The sequence below is a fragment of the Anabas testudineus genome, chromosome 14 (assembly GCF_900324465.2).
Source record: "Anabas testudineus chromosome 14, fAnaTes1.2, whole genome shotgun sequence".
Taxonomy (NCBI): domain Eukaryota; kingdom Metazoa; phylum Chordata; class Actinopteri; order Anabantiformes; family Anabantidae; genus Anabas; species Anabas testudineus.
The window spans coordinates 5,743,248-5,757,909 of NC_046623.1; the positions used below are offsets into that span (position 1 = coordinate 5,743,248).

At 40.1% G+C, this 14,662-nt stretch overlaps 1 protein-coding gene across 1 annotated transcript in view; it reads left to right on the plus strand.

Moving 5' to 3' along the window:
* Positions 1–4,693: 4,693 nt before the first annotated feature.
* Positions 4,694–14,662, plus strand: part of gabrb4 (gamma-aminobutyric acid type A receptor subunit beta4) — a 38,111-nt gene continuing 28,142 nt past the window's right edge. The window contains exons 1-2 of the mRNA XM_026372114.1: positions 4,694–4,794; positions 6,554–6,648. Of these exons, the coding sequence (XP_026227899.1) occupies positions 4,715–4,794; positions 6,554–6,648 (175 nt within the window). The 5' untranslated portion in view covers positions 4,694–4,714. The remainder of the gene's footprint in view (positions 4,795–6,553; positions 6,649–14,662) is intronic.

Consider the following 14,662-nt stretch of genomic DNA (forward strand, 5'->3'; position numbering starts at 1 on the left):
AGCTATTTAGCATCACGGGTTGCACCTCGCCCATGCTAATTTTGGAGCCGGCGAGCCATGTGACTGAGATGTGCACTCCTTTGGTGTAGAGGACAGATGAGTGTTTCAGGTCACTTGGTTGTGTGCTGCCTGCGGGGTGGGTGAGCCTCAAGTATTCTCAATTAGAAGGACGAACAGGTAGATCTGTTTTTTAAGCAGCTGACTGGTTGTTGGGCTCTGAGGTTACATGTAAATGTAAAGAAAGTGGTTTCGCAGAGTGTGGTGTGACATCAAACCTTTGCTTAGTCTGATTAGTATTATTCAGACCCCCTGTGGATAAGCACCTTATGCCATAATTACTAACATATTTCCAATATGTTATTTTTTCTTGCCAGGATTTTTTTCTATATGATTAGTCGTGACATGTTAATTTATTTTTAATTAACTTCGGACATACATACATTGCTATGAGTGAGCTCCCAATAGAGCATGAAACCAAGTAGTAAATACTGAAATCCAGTGCCTTTCATTTTTATGACCATGTTTAATAATCATGAATTGATGAAGACAGTCTAAGGCCACAAATGACAAAGAGGATTTTCCATCCACCATCCTGTAGAATACATACTAAACCTCTTACAGGGTAATGATCAATAAATTGGATAGCTGATCATCGTTCTGGTTTGTTTATGTGATTGTTTTGTTTTTCCTGCGTGAATGTGAGGCAGACAAAGCGGAAGCATTATCATACACTTTCCTGGAACATTGTGGTGCAGTTGAGCCTCAATGAGCAACACACTGATTGAGCTTTCTATGGTAGCATAGCAACAATTGCCTGGTAGCCTGCTTCGAAGTAGTACTTCAGAGCCGTGAGCCGTGTGTTTTCAAAGCCTCCAATCTCTTCACCGCGGTCAATGAGTGGCATAATGTACATTGTACTTGAACCTTCATTTTCTCAAAGGCTTGTCAGGTGCACTGTTACACAGTGGGGAAGTGAGCTCTCGCGGTGTTGCTCTGACCTGCCATTGTGATCACATTGTAGGAAACTGTGGTGAGCAGCGGATAATCAAGCAGTAAAGCCATACAGTAGCCATACTCAGATTAAAGCTGATTCGCCTGCTGTCCAACTCCTTTTAACATAACCTGGAACAAAGCTTGCATATATCATGTTTTAACCAGACTCTGACTTCACAGGGCTTCCAGGGGTTTGTCCGGGTCGTTCTTAATTAGGCTGAGTCAGAAGGTCAACTAAGCTCCCAGTTGGAGAGGGCTTTGGCACATGTGAACTTAAAACACCTGATCTTTGACTGCTAAAGGCAGATTATGAGTCTCCTTGCATATTGGAGATGTTAGTTTCATCTTTATTTGCTTTTTGCACTCAATCTGAAGGGGTGGAACAACCTTTCTCCTTTGACTCACCACTGAAACAGCATGCCATTGTCCTAGACAGTTTGCATTGTTCTGGTAAGGTTAGAAATTAGACATATCAGAGTCAGGAAGCAGATTGATGGTGAAGTTGCATGAGAAAAGAATAAAACATTTCGAAACATCTCTGAACTTATCAGTTATATATATCCTCTGCTACTTAGAGTCGATTGGGGTGTTTGACAGATATGAACAGCGAGAGGAAAAAGCAAGTGACTGGAAGGCACCAATGCATTAACCATGTGATACTATTTATATCAGAGGAGCAAGGGATGACCCAGTAACTCACATGTGTTATGCAACATATGAATGGAGCAAAAAAAGAGCATGGTACATGCACATCTCAAGGGCTTGGATCTCCTTGCCATATAGATGCCAATTAGAGTTAATTGCAGTAATCGTTGGATGCTATGAATGGGAGCAATATTGTGCATGAAACCAGCCATGGAGAAAAGCAGAGACTGAGCATGCCTAGAGACTCAAGGGATTCATGCTGTCACACACGCTCCAACTCCATATTACACTCCATTATGTACTGACACTGCTGCACTCTGGCGCTCACCATCGTACCCTATAGGAGACGGGCTTCTTCCAAAGATTACATACATGGACAAGTGTGCGTTTTCAGCAATTATCCAGCACAAAGTTGTTGTTGCATTGTCACCTATGCATCTATACAATGGCATGAAATGACTATAAACCTAGCTTCTGGATTCTGGTTGTCTGGTGAATGATTTACATTGAAATGACTGAACATTCAACTTTTTTTAAACCATTTAGTAAATTTCTAAAGAATTCTAGTTAGTTTCAGTCCAGTATTAGTAATAACAATATAATGATATAATATAATAAATATTATAATAAAGAACAATACAAATATACCTCAGTATAATATAATACAGTAGTTTCTAGTTGATCATCTGTTTCCAATGCCAGGAATGAGTGTTCACATCAATTGATGACTTGATTTCTGGATTTTTTGGTAATAAGTTTAGTATGACCATACACTCCACTTCCATATCATGTAATGCTGATTGCCCACTCTTGGTTGGCCACTCACGGCCAACTACAGTGTTGCCCTTTTGATGTACAGTATGTAATTGCACTGCCTGTTCTACTGTGCCGTTTCCACACTGTGTCAGTGGTTTGGCTCGGTGTTCGGAGACAGCCCAGTTATCAGGGCCATTAGCCACGTCTCTTAAAAAGCCAAAATTCAAATGCACAGTTATTTTTTCTTTGTTGTTTTACTTTGAGATCCATGTAAAGCCAGGAATCATCATCTGGAAACCAAACTGCTATCTTTCCTTGGTTGCCAGTTCACATCCTTTTTGCTCAGCGCCGTGACATCACTGAGGGAGGGACAAAGTGAAGTCCCCTTATTTCTGCCTATGGACGGCAACACTGAATATTGAACAGGGGCAGGGGCCAGTGTTTCAAAAGTGCAAACGTGAGGCTACAAACTGATTGACTCAGTTATTTGTCACTGGGCTTGTGGCCCTGACGAAGATGGTTATGTTGATGAGGAGGAGGAGGATGATGAAGCACAAGCAGAGTGATAACCCAGACGAGCTCCATTTGTTTCCACATGCGTTGTAGCAAACTGCCTTTTCTCTCCATTGTGGCACAAAACGCGCCACAGTACATCAGTTGCTGTCTGCTTTTGTCCCACTGACACCACAGTGCTGACAGCACTGGGTCTGCTCCTTTAAATGAGCCTTTGCGCATAGCCTTCGAATCACCACAACTGCATCAGTGCTGGCTGGGTTGCTTAGCAACTGGACAGCACAGAGATCACTGAAGAAAACCTCCTCCTCTGTAGAAAACACAAGTCTGTGCGATTCTTGAATTGTTGTGTGCGCGTCCTGGCAATTGCCAGCAAGGATGTTTCAGTTTGTGATGAAGAATTAAGCGCATTTAAAAAAAAAAAAAAAAAACACATGATGGAAGAGTGTGCGCGTTCCTGTTGCGCGTGTGTCTAAATGGATGATTGCGCGTGGGTGTGTACATGTCTGTTATGTGTGCGCGGTTCATAATAATAATAATAATAATAATAATAATAAAAAAGGTGGCAAAGTGAAAGAAATGCATCAAAACGCACCGGCACACACGCACAGCATCTTAATGGGGCTTCAGGAAGAATAGACAGACAATTGAGCGCATGAATAGGCTGTCGCTAAGGAATTCACCTTAGGTGTCCCCCCCCCCCCCCACCACCCCAAAGCCTCCCCCCCCCCCCCCACCCTCAAACAGGACATTGTTTTAATTTCAGCCAAGGACTGAAGCAAGAGAAAAAGGAGACAAGAGTTCCTCATCATGTCTCTCCGGTCATTTGTTCAGTGTTTCGAGGAGAAGACGAGCGGACCACACTGACGCGTTTAAACGCCATTAAAGGCTGGACAGCGGAGGCAAGTGGACTTGTCAGATAGGTTTGCATCTTTGATCACAAATCCGACGTTGTGATGAATGCTTTGGCGTATCAGGGGGCATCCATATTTTTCGGCATCTAGTTTTTTTTTTTTTTTTTTTTTTTTTTTCACTCCACCAGAGGAGTGATATAGCCTGCTCTGACGTCTGCATCAGATATTACCCAGTGCTTTTTCAATGTGCATTTTCCCCTCAGTGACTTTGCGCTGATCTACATCATCAGCAGCAGCAACGGGAAGGAGGAAAAAAAAAAAAAAAACAAAAAAAAAAAAAAAAAGGGGGGGGGATGAAAATTTCATTTTTCTTTTTTTTGTAAAAGAAACCCACCGCTCCCTTTCAGCCGACCAGCGTTTCCAGCTCAAACAAATATCTTTTAACAAACATCACGTTGTTGGAATAGTCTGGCGCCGGAGCCATCGCTGGAACCATGCCTCTCCTGCAGATTTGGACTGGGAAATTTCATCCACCAATTTGATCACCAAGCGGCTGCTGCTCAGTCATTCATGCCAGCGTTTGTTTTGTTTGTTTTTTAAACAGGAAGAATACTTGTCATCACTTTTTAAAGTATTGTGTTTGCTGTTTTTTTTTTTCCTTGAGCAAGATGTCTGATCTTCTGGTGTTGGTCGAGGGGCTCTGTGACCTGCACGGATTTCCATAGCTGGGGAAAAAAAAAACAGCGGGGGCCAATTAGGAGATTTTTTTTTTTTTAAATTAAATTCCAGAAGCTTATTTTAATGAAGACATCGCATGCGTAGATGTAGCCTAGTTTATTCGACATTTCCAAAAAGGCAATTATCTTTTGATTGCCAGTTTTTACTTTGTGCATTTTTCGGGAGGACCACTGGACTGGTTGGATTATAGAAACTATATCCAAGGATTTGTGGAGATGTTGGGTCGTCAAGAAGATAAATTATGTGGAATTTTCTCTGCTCTGGCGGCTTTGTCCTTCGTATGCTTTGTTCAAAGGTAAGAAAACGTCGCTTGGAAAATAGATAGAAAAAAAAAAAAACTTTCACACCAATAGATGTGATTGCCGGTCAATAAGAGCCTGGGATGTGGCAAATCGCATTAAGGGCATACCCAGGCCTATTTATTAGGATATATGCTCTATTAGACGCTGCTGTGGCGCGCGCAAGAGTAAAACATGCGCATGCACGATATCGAGCCTATTGTGAAACGTAGAACCTGCTCCCGATATCATCATGTTGATGTATGCATATGTGTTTTAGTAGTGCTGTTTCCAGTATGATCCTACTCTATATGTCGGTTCCCCAGGAGGCTGCAGGAGGCTTTGCCCACAGCTGATATGATGCATCGATCATCGATTGATTACGCTGTGGTATAGATGCATGAGGCGACAGAGCTGCTGTCAATCGGCCCTGGAAGCCGTCATTATTTTTCATCTCCATAAATGTAAAGTGATGCACACACATACTGCTCGTGTGGTCATCTTAATTGCTGCTTGCATTGACCGGAACCAAATCAATGCGAATCGAACAATAATCCGAGCAGGTCATCATCTGCTGTTTGCTCTCCTGATGGGAGGCAGGGAAGAAGATTTAACGTTTCAATAAATAAGCTCTCGTCCAGGCAGGGTAATGTTTACAGTGTGAATTACAGCACAAGCCTTCAAGCATACGTGAACATCCTCACAGGCAGAATCTCCTGATCAGTTCTTTTATTGTTCTGTTGATTAAAACACTTATATATTGATATATACATATATATCCCTTGTGGCCTGCTCCTCCTACTTGTCTGCAGTAACCAACAGCCTCAGTTAAAAGATTTAAGTGCTCAACGGGGACTGGCTTGCACTTTTTTCACATTTGTGGTCCATTAAGATATCCCTGAATAACAGATGAACGGGTATAATGTTGCATGTGTTTCAGTTCTCAGTGGTTTTCCCTCATAATGATGCTCTCAGGTGTCAAACCCACAAGTCCTAGAAATGGCCAGCTTGATGAACAGCTGCACTACCTATGAGCTAATTGAACAGTGTTTCCCTGGCTGAGCCAAGGGCTAGTGCTCCTATCAAGGGAGCAATTTTAACCCACTTACTCGCCTTAGACTCAATTCACCCCGTCTGTGGAACCTCAGCTGGAGAGCCGGTTCTCTGTCAGGTGATGCAGGTTGTGGCAGTGTTATAGGTGTGTGTCAGAGTTGCGTGGACTATATATTCCTCCTGGGAATAGTCTGTCTCCAGGCTCAGACTGACAGTGCTCTGACAGTATGAGTAGAGTCTGTGTTATAATGCTGGACTGGTTTAAAACATGCACACAAGCATGATTGGACTCCTAAATTGATGGACTTTCTTCAACAAAATGCGTTACAACTGTATCATCATGTACATCATGTGCATGTACTGCAGGTGGGGCTACAGGTGGAAAAAGCCTGGACAAGACACATTTTAAATTTCTTTTCATGACGACAGAGTTAGCATGCTTTTACTATTAAATAGGATGTCAGTAATAGTCAAGGTATTATATACAAGTGACTGGGATGCAGGCATGGATAAATTCATGTGTTGTTTAATGCCCTCACCCTCTCGTTCTCTTTGTTTAAGCCTCGCCATGTTGACATAGGGGCTGCAAAAGTAGCGTTCATGGAATCAGCATTGAGAACACAATATGTGCAGTAATCAATCAGAGAAACAAAATAATGTATCAGACAATCCTTTAAAACATGGCGTTAAAATGGTTCTTAACCCTGTGGTTTCTGCCCTCAGCTCCTCCACTGGAAGCACCGGAATGTCTGTGGCCAAGACCACTGTGGACAAGTTGCTGAAGGGATATGACATCCGTTTAAGGCCGGATTTTGGAGGTACGTATTGTGCACTGCATCTGTTTTGGGGGCTCCAGCTGTTGTTGGAGGGTGTTTACAAGTGAAGGTTTGTGCAGATGGCTATTTATGAGTCATTCCTTAGAAATCTGTGAGTTTTCCTGTGGCAAAATATAGGGAGTAGCTTTGAAGTGACTACTACCATGTCATTACTTATTATCTATTCACATATGGAAGATGGCTGCTCCTCAAGAAGTAGGACACACATAGAGATGAACACTGAAGTCGGGACCAGTGAATGTATTGATTTTTTTATCCCAATCTGATAAAATATATTTTATAGCCCCTCTGTATTATAGTTGTGCTTCCGAGCATTTCATTTGCAGATCGGGTAAAGCCTGCCCCATTAACTTTTATTGGAAACAGTGCATCTTTTACATCCGCTCATTAGAAAAATGGTATTTTGATAATTGCTCAAAATAGAAGGCGTGGGGGACAAGTGATTTGTGTGTGTCACTGGGTTGATTGTTTTACTGAAGCTATGCTTGAATTGGCTGATATAACCACAATAGATGTGAGGCTGTCTATAAATTGAAGGATGTTGAATAGCATGGACACCTGTTGCCAGCTACTTTTCTAATTATGGAGATATTTTGAATGTAAAATGAAAGATTTGAAAATAATGTTTGTAAATTAATCACGGCACCATTACTATACTGATGATGCATATGACTGATACTGTTTTTGCCTTAACATCTGAAACCTGGTCTGTGCAAGGTCACATACTGATGACATCATAACTCAGCACTGAGTGATGGCCTTAGTGGTAGCTTTAATTTAATACAGGATGTAAGATTGTGCCTATAAATCTGGACTCCATCACGTTCGAAACGCTAACCCTAACCTTTTGTATTAAATTTAACTATTGCAGTTAGTGTATGGAAAAAAAAGAGCAAAGTAGGTGGCTCCCTACCAGGCCAAACTAACAAAGTGTGATGTGGAAATAACATAATAGAACGTCTGTTGACGTTAAATTTGTCCCAGCTCCACTGTGTCTGAATATCATGTTGATGCATTTAATTGAAAAGCTCCATGCTTTCAAAATTCACAATCATCCCACAATTTTTTCCATCATTCGCTTGTGTTTTTTATGGAGCTGTATGTTTGATGTAATAATATATACATATAAAATCTTAATACATATGCTGAAAAACTACACTATCGTTGCTAGAGACACACTGTTGCATGACTCACCTGAGAAAAATGTGAATATGTCACGTAGCCAGGCTATGTTTAAGAAGACTGGGCCACATTAAACAAAGTCATGTAATGAATACATGAGACGTGATGATGTGCATTGCCTCAAGTACTTTAGATACATCTGCTAATTCACTGTGACACGTTTTTGCAACAATAAATAACACAATATGTTTAGTATTCTGAGTATGTTTGAGTTCAGTGCCAATTATATATGTTTCATTTATTATAATCTATAACAGATCTTTCAATTTCTAGTGTTCTTATTGAGTTCATCTTATTCACAGCTAATTTTATAAATAGGCTGCAGGCAGCAGTCTGTCAGTCCTGTGACTACACCACACTTGATGTGAATGAGAGCAAGCAGTGAAAAACATATAGCAGGTGCATCTCCTCTTATAACCTTCCGCTGGTTGGATGCTCTGCCAAAAACAGATGCTCTGATGAAAGCTTATGTGCCAAAACACGTTAGCCTGATGTTGGCCATTGTAAAAAATATGTTATAGTGGAGGTTACGTCTTCGTTCAGTGTTTTGGAGGGTTGCCATCACGGAGTTGTTTCATAGATTCTGTGGAAGGAAACGAGAGCAGGCAACAAAGAAATGACTCATTCACTTTGTTCTTAACTGCTGAAAACTGCTTATAATGCTCAACAATAGCACTGAACATTTCATATTTAAGAATTTTTTTTTTTTTTTGCAGGTTGTTTCAGTTGGGTAAATAGCAGCTAGCAAGGCACAGTCGCTTTGCCAAATATTAAATATCACTCAAATGCAAACAAAGCAAAGATAGATTGAGGGATTGCTTTTTTATTCTGGATCTATATTAAGCTATTAATTAACTATTAATATCTATCATGGTATTTCTTAAAGATTTGTTGTTAATAACCCAGAATTGTGTGTCAGGTTTCAGTGGAATTGGGAAGAGCAAGTGTTACAGAGTGAGTATCCTAGGCAGAGAGTGGCTGTGCTTTGCCCCCAGGCCAGGGAGCTGTAGTCCATCATGTCTTGATATTTCCAACATCAGTCAGCTACTTCTGTCATGACACAACTGCTGACGACCTTTAGCTCTTGAGATTTAACAAAGAGGACTTTAATTTAGCACAATGCTGGACACTGACGGTGGTTCCTAATAGCCTGACTAACACCGACATAGACAACGTCGAAGGTGTACATCAGTGGGCAAAAGCTTGTGATTTGAATAGTGGACGTTCCTACCATTTTAGTGATGTGTGGTAGCCTTCCAGCTGTGTATCCAGATGAAAAGCTCAATCTGCAGACACTCCAGTCAGATGCTGCCTTCTTTCTCTCATTGATCTATGAGTCAACCTGGAAGAATCAGAGCTTTGAACTGATTATTTGGGATTTTGCATGACAGCAGTTGTACTTTTTTAGAAAATATATTAATGTTTGCACCAGTTTCAAACACTGTACGCATTTCTTCTCTCCTGTTACCAACTATAAACTGTGAATTTGGATAATATTGGATATAAGAATTGGTTGTAACTTCCTTATAAATTGCTTATGGCCATAGAGCTGCAGATGCCTTACACAGATTTAGAGTTAGCAGGGTAATAAGAGCATTGCACACCTGGTTAAACAAGTTTTGTATGATAGCAATTAGAGAGTAATTGATGGTAGAGTACCGTTACTTTATACTACTCTAATAGCTGAAGTGGAAATGTGCTGTAAGGGAATAAAGGAAACTATTTTGCATTTTATGCTGCCTTTGTTGTCAACATGAAACTTCTGTCATCAAGTTTCATTGTTTAAGGTAGAAATACCTTTACAGACAATATTGACCCATCACTTTTCAGTACTTGTTAAACATGTCAATTCATCTAAATGCATTTGAGGAACGGGAAAACAATGATTAGTTCCTTTTCTCCATCAACAATGTCTAATGTATATTTTTGCTAGAATTTGAGACAGATTTCCAGTTTCTAGTTCTAACTATGGTCGGTCACAGTTTAAGTCTCTACAAGCATATGTACCATCAATATAGTGTGGGGACTAATGAGTCTACAGATTAGGATAAAGAATTCTATTCTACTAGGTTGAGCACTCCTTGAAAGTCCACAACGCCAGCATTGGATGATGGTGACTTTTGCATTGTGTGTGACATGCTCTAAGATAGACCTGCAAGGTTCTATGTCATGAACATTGAAACTGATTTGGGGCATTACTTTCAGTCATCAAGGGGATTTACAAGAAACTATGGATATGTAATCCGCCACTCATTCAATCCCAAAAAGTAAAAAAGGAGAGATACTAATAATAATGCACACAAAAAATCACACAAACCCATGGTGATTTCAAGGGATGTTTTAGCAAATGGTGAGCATGAAAAAGACAGGTCTGCGCGAAGTGCATCACTATATCCATAGAAACAGTGACATTTTGAAACAGGACATAGGCCTCCTCAGTTGTATTAATGTGAAGCTCCACATCATTCCAGATGCTACTGCACACTTTTACAAGCCCAGGTTGTGCCCTGAGTAGAAAATTATATGGAGAGTATTTTCCCAAGTGGGTGAAACTATTGTGTGAGTAATTAATGAGCCCGACATTAAGAGACAAGGGAGCAACCACTTAGTGGTCAACCATGTGCCACGGAAAGGCTGCAGGTTTTCTGGCCAACCAAAGAATTTGATTAGTGCACTGTACAAGTAGAGTAAAAGTGCTTGTCAGTATATCACCCACTGAGGTAATCAGACTGTTGGCTCTTCAAAGGACATGCTTGACCACACATGGCCTAATGTTTGTGGCATCCATCCCCACCATTTTCCAGTGAACAATTGACACTGTGTACCAAGGGACTGCTCATTCGCCACATGCACATTGAAAACATTTTGATTGCCAGGGCCACAATGGAAGAGCACCTTGCAAACCTGGTTCAGAGTCTTTTGAATACCTGGCTGTACCTCAAGAGAAAGATGAATATGTTTTAGGCACATATTGTGACATAATTAGGAATCTAAATCATTACAGTATGCTTGGTGCCAACGGAGGATAAAATCACAGCCATCGAGGAGGTCACCAATCCTGAGAATTGTTTTGAACTCAGGTCAAGAACAGAGAACCTATTGGGTTTGCCTCATAAACTGAAAATAATTAGGTGGTAAATGGAAAGGAAATGGCCCATAAGCGGTCCAATAAGTCCTATGTTGGCAGAAACTTTGTCTGGAAGATGGATGCATCCTATGAAGTACCAGAATGGTTTTACTTCCCTGTAACTGCAAGAAAATACATGAAAATAGATTAAGTACATGTCGTGACAAAAGGGTCTTTCCTTCTGTTGGCTTGTGTCTGGAGGCCCAGCACACTCAAAAAGGTAGGGAACAAAACATTAGTCAGCTCTTCAGTATTCTGCAAATAAAACAATTACCTCCCCAATCCCTTACATGATTTGGACTGGCCAACCTCGTCTGGCCTGAGTTGGAGTTCACCAGATTTTTTTTTCATCTTTCCCTGGAATTGTAGATCAAGTTGATTAATGGTCCCATCACAACAAGTTGTTTGTGATACCACAGTGACAGACATTCATTCACATAACATTCACTTGAGACAACAGATCATGCCCCTGATCGTTTTGCAGAGCAAGAAGTTCATCCAGAAAGAGGGCTTAAGAAGATGAGCACAGATCCAGCACAGTCCCAGGTTAAATATTCTCTTTGCTTCATATCACAGATGACAGTGAGCTACTTGGAGTTATCCAGACCTAGAGGGACATTGTCTGATTTATTGTCAAGATGGCAGAGCGGTGTGTCACGTTCTAGCATTGAAACCGTCTTTGCCTATGACATGACCGGAGGTCTGAGCTTGTGACTTTGCTAGAGCTTCTAGATAACAGCACCAGTCCTGTATCTATACACTGGTGGCATCAACAAACCCGGTACTATTGAAACACTAATTGAAACAATAATTCATGTATGCTGCCTTTTATCTCACCTTTTTTGTACTTTCTGTTTTTGACACAGCGTTGCACGCATGCACACACAAGTAGCATTCAGGAGCGCTGGAAACCTTCCACGCCTCTGCATCAAATGGTTATTATTCTGTCAAGTTTTAAGCCACTACAAGAACTACAAATACTGCATTTTCTGAATACCAGAGCCCACATTTGTATCTACAAACCCTTTGAAATATAACACATAGTGTCTCAGACACATGATCCCAACAGTATGTTATGATGGATGATTTAGTATACGATAATGTGGGTTTCATAAAATATAAATGAATAAATCTATTAGTTGAAATAATGGAATACATGACCTAGCTAAATCCGTTTCATAAAAGGCCTGTTTAAATATGACTCATTCTCTCAATTAATACATATTATTGATACATACATGCAGATATGGTATCACCTTGTAGTGCATTAGCATTTTAATGCCACCTATCTCTTGGTTTTATAGCCTATAATGTTACCTCTGATGTGACATTTAGAGATTTCTTTTGACAAGTTTTACAATATTCCATCTGGTGTCTTCTCTGCTCATTAGCTCCATGCGCATGAAACAACTTTTTTGTTCCATTCATACATAGTTGACCTTGTTTCCAGATTTAAAAAAGTACAGCCACTGGCCATGAGACAAACTGGCTAGTTTGCTTATCTCAACAGCTGGGACGTCTTTTATTTATGTCACTTACATAGGCTAGTGTGGTCGCATGTATGTCTTTTTTTATTTCTGTACGTTCTCAAGTGAGAGATTACTGTTTACTGACTGTATGGTTGTATAGTGTCTTAGGAAACAGGTGCTTTGACGCTGCTTGTGTCACCATCGCTGATTTGTACACGAGAACCGGAAACATGTAGGCCAATGAGCAGAGATGCTGGGAATTTTGGAATGAGAAATTCCCTTCATTGACCTCAGTATAAGAAGAAAAGACATCTAATCAGCTGAAAGAGATAAGACTAACCGGTTCAGCTTCATACGTTCGCCCTTCTGGAGGACATATTTCAAATCAAACTGTCCTCATCACTGGGATGGCTTTTATGATCTCAGCTTCCACCATTAACAAAGCATGAAGGGTGACGTGTCGTAAATGCTGTGAACATGCATACACTCTGCACCACAAACCTTTATCAATACATACAGTTGAATGTGCTATTTTAAAATTATTTACTGGCAAGTATATTGACTTGCACATAGCAAAATGTGTTCAAACACAAGAGCTGAAAATGTAAAGAGCACAAAGTTGACAGTAACCAAAAAGTCAGGTTCAGTTCAGTTGTGAATTGTTAGATAATGCTGCTGCCATATGCAGTATTTTTGGTTTTCTCTGAACTGGAACTACTAGTTAAATATGTACTGTAGACCTATGTGATAACAGTTGACAAAAGTATCAAATAGAATATTTTTAATGTTTTTTTTTTGTTGTCTTAGAAGAGTAATGAGAAGGTACAGTGTCTTACAAACATATAATGAAAGAGCTGAGTTTAAAGAGCATTATAGTGATGGTATATTGCTTGGGAAGCTGGATTTGTAATGTATGTGCTGTATCAGTCTATTTCATTCTATTCAGCTTCTTTCCAGTGGTTGTTGATTATGTCAGCATTTACATTGTCTCTTCTTCCTATACAGAACATGGAAAATAATTTAGATTATCAGCACAAATGCAGTTCTGTGATGCCTTGCTAAGCTACTCTCCCTCCTCATTTTGTCCTTGTCTGATGTAATAAACAGTGATACTGGCTTAGTGTGTCTTCAATGGCATTCTGTCTGCTGTGCAGCAGAGAGAAAATGAATTTTTCCGAGCATACTGTAGACGTGCATAAACAGGATGACAAAGAAACTGAAGAGCCTGTGAACGTCTAACAGAAGGTGCTGTACTGGGGTGATTTATGAACTGTTGTTTAATGGTGTAGATGGCCCTGCAGATTTTAGAAATCCATGTGAGTGCTGAAATTTGCAAGTGACAATCTGTTCTGTAATTATTTTGGATAAGGTTTCAGAGCAGCATGTAGAGTTGGAAAATGCTTCTGTACGAGATGTATCAATACATGTTCATTAATGTGCCTTTTAGAGGGAAAGGACAGAAAAGAATCTGTCCCGCCTGAGAGCTGTAATGTCACAGCAATGTGACATCACAGTTAATGGGCCTCTGAGAATAAAACAAAAAAGATGAAAGAGGTGACCATGAAGGTTCCTGGTGGGTTCCTGGTGACCATGAAGGTTCCTGGTGGGTTCTCTGGGGTTTTGTCAACATTTTCTAGCTATGGAAAAAAATGTGGTCAGATTTTCTTACATAAATATCCAATGTGTCTACAAAGTTTTTTCTCAGTGTCAGGTATCACATATCAAGACAGGTTTTGGTTCTGTAACAATATTTTAACTAAGGAACTGTGTCCTGAGTGCTTTTAAGTGTATATTTGGTTCAAAGGTACTTTGACATTGTCTGAACTATTTTGGAAATCTTGAATTCATCTGATTTAAAATCTTTTGGCCTGATATCATTTATTACTGATTTAGCATGTTTACAATTTCACAATGTAATTATCATTTTAAACATATACATATAAGTTATATAAAATATACAGCAAGGCAGCATGCAATATTGAATAAAGTGATACTGTCAATATTCAGAAGGGACTTTGGACTTTGATGCCGCCATCAGTTTTTGAAGCCATAAACCCAGAATTTGGGTAAAGGAATTGTAACGAGAATCGAGACACTGTACTTGTACTATTAAAATTTACACTTCTATTCAAAGCGACCTACTGGAGGTAGCCCACAGCTGGGATTCAAACCCTGGTCTCCCACGTGGATGGAAGCAATGTGACCACTACACTATCTA